Here is a 5975-nt window from a genome sequence, read left to right as displayed (position 1 = left end):
TCACAGTGACATGGGCAGGTGACAGTGCCTTTGAAGGCAAATATTCTTGAATTATTTTTATGTATAATTCCAGTGCTCATTTTTTTTTCTCTTTTGCAGAACATCTATGATTTCTAGGTAGGACTTACTGGTCTAAAGAATAAGAAGCTATTCTTTAATAATTTATTCTTAGTCTTTTTTCTTCTAATATCTGAAATATTTATTTAACCTTATCTCTCAATCCTGTTGAGGCTTTTATAGTTTTACTTTTTATGAGGTCTTAAAAAAAATCGCCTTCCAAGGATATCTCCTTATACCGTTGTCTTTCCTTATTTTATAGGTACATTTTCTTCCCTTCTTCCTTGGAAATCAGGCATTTTTCACTTATCTTTTACAGCTGAGGCTGTTTCCTTCATATTACTTTTTTCCTAATTGTTTTCATCTCTTCCATGAAATACTGCCGCTATAAGCTTCTCTCCCATTTTCTGTGTTTTCATAAGCTTCTCTGACTTCACAAACACCCGGTTGCTTTCAGCTGCGTCTCTGAGTTGTCCGGGTGGAGAAGGGCTTCCACGAGCATCCTGGGCACTGTCCGCCCTGAGCTTTTGTGGCCCGTGCTCGGCCCCGCGTGCTCTGATTTGGAGACCCTCACGTTCACATGTCTTGGGTTTTGCTCTTGAGCTGGGCAGATCAGAGCTCCCCTCCCTTACGTTGTGGGGAGAGCCCCCAGTGTGTGCCCGCTCCAGTCCCCTCTGCTCACACCGTGTGCTCCCGGGGTCACAGAATAGGCAATGGGGAGACTCGGGAGGGGTGGAGGCCAGGCAGGATGTCCCCAAACTCGGCTTGGGACTTTGGGGGTGCCACAGGGAGGGAGGAGAGAGAGTTCCCTTCTTTCACTTAAAGCTCACTTACTTCCGACCTTAAGCATCAGAGGAAGAAACTCCTGTAGAAAGCTCTGCAAACAGTTCCCCCAAATGAACACTATTTTCTTGCTGGTGAAGATTCCTTTTGTGTTATTCCCCGACACGGGCGCGGGGCACATTCCCGCAGTTAATGCCATCCTTCTTCAGTGTTTAAAGACTAAGCTAAAAAGCTTCTGGTTCCTCTCGGGACCCCTGGCCTGCGTGTCACAGCGACACAGGCAGGAGGCAGCGTCTCTGAAGGACACTTCAAATGGCGAACTTTAAGTGAAGTCACCCGTTCTCGGCTCAGTGACAGAGCCTGTATATTATTGTCCTTTTCCAACTTAACAAGAACAAAAGGCCGTGGCCAGACCAATTAGTCAGCTATGATGGGACTGGATGACATTTTTACTCCTGAACTTTTCTGGTATAAAAGTGTCCCTCGAGGAGGGTCTGACTGTCACCGGGAGGAGTTCGGCAATAAAATGCAGATCTGTGGAGATTTGCCAAAGTCCAGAATGATGGGGTAAGACGCTACATTGTCCCACAGAGAATGTGGAATCTCCGTGTGCTTGATCATGTCTGTTCGCCCGGACGAGGCTGATCCGAGTCTCTCCCTTCCCTTGCAGGTCGCCCAAGTTCCACCTGCTCCTCGTCCTGTCCATCTCCATGGCGTGCGTGCTCCGCGGCTCCCCCGTCCCCCCGTCGAAGGTAAGACTCTTTCCCGGGTGCTGGACTAGGTGGCTGGCTGGCAGCACAGAGCGTGCAGCTCCAAAGCGCCTCCAGGAACACGCGAGAGGAAAGTAATTTCCCTTTTATTTGAGCTATCAATGAAAATAAGTACAAGGAGACATGAAATTAGTACAAAGAAGCATTTCTGGGGCAACAGATAACAATGGACCCGGGGAGCATTTGTTTGGCTTCATCAGGAGTTAGCCTCTGCCTAGGAAAATATTCATTTCAATGCAAATTGCTTTGCCTGTGGTAATTTATTCATTCCACACGTATCCACTATAATAAAAGTAGATATTTAACCATTGAAAGTCTATTAAAAATTCAGCAGATCATTTTTTTCAGATTCAGTCGATTCCTAATTTTACAAAAATGGTAACATTTTCAGATCTGGGATAGAGGTATTTAGATCTCAGTGAAATATCCCATAAAATATTAATTCACATATTTATTTAAAAATTGATTGAGTGCCTAACTACATTTTTAAAGCAGCTTAAAGAGATTCAGAAAATGAATGTCTTTCCTTAGAGTTTTTAACACTATTTTTTGGCAAATTGCAGTTGTCTTAGGGCAATACTCCCCTGAAAGTTTCGGCATCCCCTGCCACTGAGCGCTTTCTTATACTTTAACTTTGATTCACTGCATTGGACCTGGAATCCTGTAGTTACTCAAATCAATATCATTTATGACACCGAGTTGAGGATCTCAGAGGTCACATACACCCGACATACCAAGCACATGAGATTTCAAAGCAAATGAGATTCCCGCTTCTACGCCGCTTCTCGGTCGTCACGACATCCATCATTCTCTTCCGTGTTTACTTAATGTCGCTCCTCTCTTCCCACCTCGCTCCCGTGAGCAGCCAGCGGTGACTTCCTCATTGATCCTGGCGGGCAGCACATTGATCACGGTGACGAGTGGGCCTTGTCCGTGAATCCGAATGTTTTCCCAGGCGCCTTCGTAATTACGCCCGATCGTCTCCCTGAAACTCGCCCCTGACGTCTCTGTGAGAGGCGAGTGTGTGCCACTTTAGGGAGAATGTTCTTTCTGCCCGTGCACACCCGGGAGATGCCCGTGCACAGGTGAAATGGGTTTTCTTTGTTTCACCGAGTTGTCCGGATTTCTTGGCCTGTTCGGTTCTGCTTCCCTTATCATTGGGTCTCGCAGGAAGGGTGCCGAGTGGGATGTTTTGGGGTGAATGACGTGCCGACCAAAAACAGGGGGGCTTCTGTGAGGCTTGTGCAAACTTTGCTGAGCTCACCAGGTGAATAGATGGTGCCGGTCTGTGTGCGGGCCTGACGCAAGGTGGTCCTGACTCCTCCAGCCGAGTTTCTCCGCACCACTCAGGACGTGGGGGGATACTCTCGGGCTCTCGTCGTCAGAACTGATGCTTTTCCCCCTGCTACAAGGTGGCTCATGAGTATTTCTGGAAAGAACTGGAAAGCGTCTCTTCCTGAAATGACTCACAGGCCCCCTGCGTGCTGGGGGTTTAAAATAGATGGCATTCTACCACACTGAGATTTCCTCTGTTAATTCAGGAAAAAACTCGCGCGGGGGGTTCGGATCAGAGGCTTGGATTAGGCTTCCCACGGCCAGTATTTTTGAAACTCCCATGACTTTGCTCAGACTCAAAATCAAGAGGTAAAATGTGCTTTCTCCCCTGGGTGGGGCGGGGGCGGGGGATGGTTTTCCTTTTCCTGGGGGGATCTCTGAGTGTCCCCCCTTCAGCATGGAGACGCCTGTGGGCTCGGCAGCCTTTTGGCCCTTTTCCTGCTCCCACACATTTCCAGAGCCCTGGGACAAGGAGGCGCAGTTTCCTTGACAGTTTGTCTGTGAGGACACGGGTGGTCCCATGTTCCTCGGGGAGTTTCTGGAGGTGGGAGTCACCACTCCACGGCCCGACGCTGCAGTCGAACCCCTGCTTCCCTGACGTGCAGCTCATTTCCTGGCCTGCAGGAAGTGACCACCTGCCTCCCGGAGCTGTGCCCTCCCGCGTGGCGTGGGGCCTCCAGATAACCCACCCTGCTCTCTTCCTGAGGGCGATGGAGGGCGCCCTGCTGGCACCCGGGGCCGCCCAGGCCTGTGCTCTGGGCCTTGTGGGACTGCAGGTCGCCGAGAACATCGTGGACTTTCACATTCCACACTTAGCTCCTTCTCAGCTCAGAGCCCCTTCACGACCCTACAGTGGCCGGGCCTTGAGCCACCAAGAGACTCAGGGTGCCACCAAGACACCCAAGACTGAAGGTGAAATAGCCAGGCCCCCCACTCCCACCCCCAACCCTAGAGAACATGGCCAATGGCCTGTCCAGGGCCTGAAGGGAAGAATTCCACCCACTTCTGTATCTTGGTGGCCACTGGTTGTTTTACTTCTTGAATTTTTTTTCTTTTGGGGTCATACCCGGCAATGCGCAGGGGTTATTCCTGGCTCTGCACTCAGGAACCACCCCTGGCGGTGCTCAGGGGACCATATGGGATGCTGGGAATCGAACCTGGTTCCACGACGTGCAAGGCGAACGTCCTACCCACTGTGCTATCACTCCAGCCCCCTCTTCTTGAATTTTTAAAACTGCTCCGAGGACTCCTTTAGGCCCCTTGAAATAGTCTTTATAGACAAGGTTGCTACGTCTAGGGTAAGATGCAAATACAGAGTGGCAGCACTGTCATTATTGGTGTAAAATTGGACGTCAGGTGTCAGGGCGTTTGATATTTAAAGTATATTTAGTGTTTTCACAAACTTTCCCTCTTGGAAAGAAAAATAAAAAGATGGGCTATGCTGGATTTGTTGCCAGAAGGGTCTGAGAATCGCTCCTGTGGAAATAAGCTCCCCTCCTAACGCTCTGCTCTCCCTCTCTCGCCCATCGCATCCCCAGGGAGCTGGAAAATCCGATTGTTTTCTCCTCCAGCCGAGCTCCTGCCCACCCCGGCCAGCCCCGGGAGACACGCTCGATTTTCTGAAGCCCGCTTTGGAGAAGATGCTGATGAAAAGGTCTTTCCGCAACGGCGTTGGCATGGGGATGAAAAAAACTTCCTTTCAAAGAGCAAAATCATGAGCAAGTGTGCAAAGGACGCTGGGAACGGATCCCAGCGCGGAGCCCGCCTTGCCCCCGCGGACGGTCCCTCTCTCTCCCCCAGTGCCGCTGCTTTGGGCTCTCTGTGACCACACAGAGGAAATCAAGTGGTTGTTGTTTTTCTTTTTAAATGTAAATCTGTCCCCAAATGCCACCGTGAAAAGTAAACTGCTTATGTGATCCACGGGTCAGCTTCCTGAGCAGGGAGGGACACGTTTTCTTTTACCTTAAACCGGACGGCGTGAGTGTTAGACCAGCCGGCGAGGATCGGGCTGTGTCCTGCCCGCCCGTGTGGCTGTCGCATCAGGCTGCTTTACCTGCCTGGACTCTCCCGAGGTGACTTAGCAGAGCTGACTGGGGCGGGCACGTGCTCCCCCGCCCGAGAAGATGAGACGGGTGGGGCGGCCACAGAGACTCGGGCGCGTCCGTCTCTTCCCCAGCTGGCCCAGAGGCACACGTGGCTGATCCTGACCCTCTAAATTAAATTAATCTGCATTTAAATTGTAAAACGCAAAAAAAAATTTTTTTTAAAGCAGCCTGAACGAGAGCAGTGTCCCCCAGAGACAGACCAGAGGCCCCTTGGTTGTGTGTGTGTGTGTGTGTGTGTGTACACGTGTGTGCGTGTACACGTGTGTGCGTGTCTTTTGAAGCCAGTGCTCAGTGTTCTGAGCCAGGTGCTTAATTCCTGTCCCTACCCCCCACCCCTTCCAGTGAAACGCCTGACATTGCCGTTTTGAAATGCTAACGCCACTCGGGGAGATGGATTGGTCATAAATATGGACGTGTGGGATTGATTCTGCGGCTCTGGGGGGGGGGCCTGCGACCCCGGAGCAGCCCACTTTGCGCTGGGCGCTGCCTTCACAGGCGGGAAAGGCCCTCTGAGTGCCCACCTGCCCTCTGGCTTTCCCGGAGGAGCCCACCTTGTCTCCAGGGGCAGGTCTAGAGATCTAAGCCATCAGCCCTAGTGACTCCCCCCCCCCAACCCCCCGCACCCATTACTGGACTCTCCTGGGGGCTCCGGGCCATGCAAAGGAAGAGTCCGTGTCCTTGTTCCTTCCCGCCCGTGGCAGGCGGCTTCTCGACGAGCCGAGAGCAGTTAGAGACGCTCGGGCTGGGCCTGGGAGATGGGGCCTGGGCCTGCCGGCCGCCGGGCTGATTAGCCAGCTCACTGGGTGTTACTTACCCCTGTGCAGCTGGGAGGCGGGTCCGGGTTGCTGAGCCGGAGTGGGTGTCGGGCAGCCTCTTGCAGGGGAGAGAGAAAAGATGGTGATCACGAGCGGAGCGTCCTCGTTCC

General features: G+C 51.9%; 1 protein-coding gene across 1 annotated transcript; it reads left to right on the top strand.

The window, feature by feature from the left end:
• The first annotated feature begins 1270 nt into the window (after window positions 1-1270).
• Window positions 1271-4861, top strand: NPS (neuropeptide S). Its single transcript, XM_055119126.1, has 3 exons — window positions 1271-1407; window positions 1511-1592; window positions 4484-4861. Exons 1-3 carry the CDS (start codon window positions 1271-1273, stop codon window positions 4661-4663), a joined length of 399 nt encoding a protein of 132 aa, XP_054975101.1. The 3' UTR covers window positions 4664-4861.
• The last annotated feature ends 1114 nt before the right edge of the window (window positions 4862-5975 follow it).

This window comes from Sorex araneus, chromosome 11 (assembly GCF_027595985.1).
Source record: "Sorex araneus isolate mSorAra2 chromosome 11, mSorAra2.pri, whole genome shotgun sequence".
Classification (NCBI taxonomy): Eukaryota; Metazoa; Chordata; class Mammalia; order Eulipotyphla; family Soricidae; genus Sorex; species Sorex araneus.
Note: the sequence above shows the minus strand (reverse complement) of the source record. Positions and strands in the feature narration are given on the sequence as shown.

Excerpts from the sequence above, each read along its gene's own strand:
- NPS (XM_055119126.1), top strand. The coding sequence starts at position 1,271 with ATGGGACTGGATGACATTTTTACTCCTGAACTTTTCTGGTATAAAAGT. Across the intron at positions 1,408-1,510 it reads CCAAAGTCCAGAATGATGGG|GTCGCCCAAGTTCCACCTGC; the intron begins GTAAGACGCTAC and ends CTTCCCTTGCAG. Across the intron at positions 1,593-4,483 it reads CCCCCGTCCCCCCGTCGAAG|GGAGCTGGAAAATCCGATTG; the intron begins GTAAGACTCTTT and ends TCGCATCCCCAG.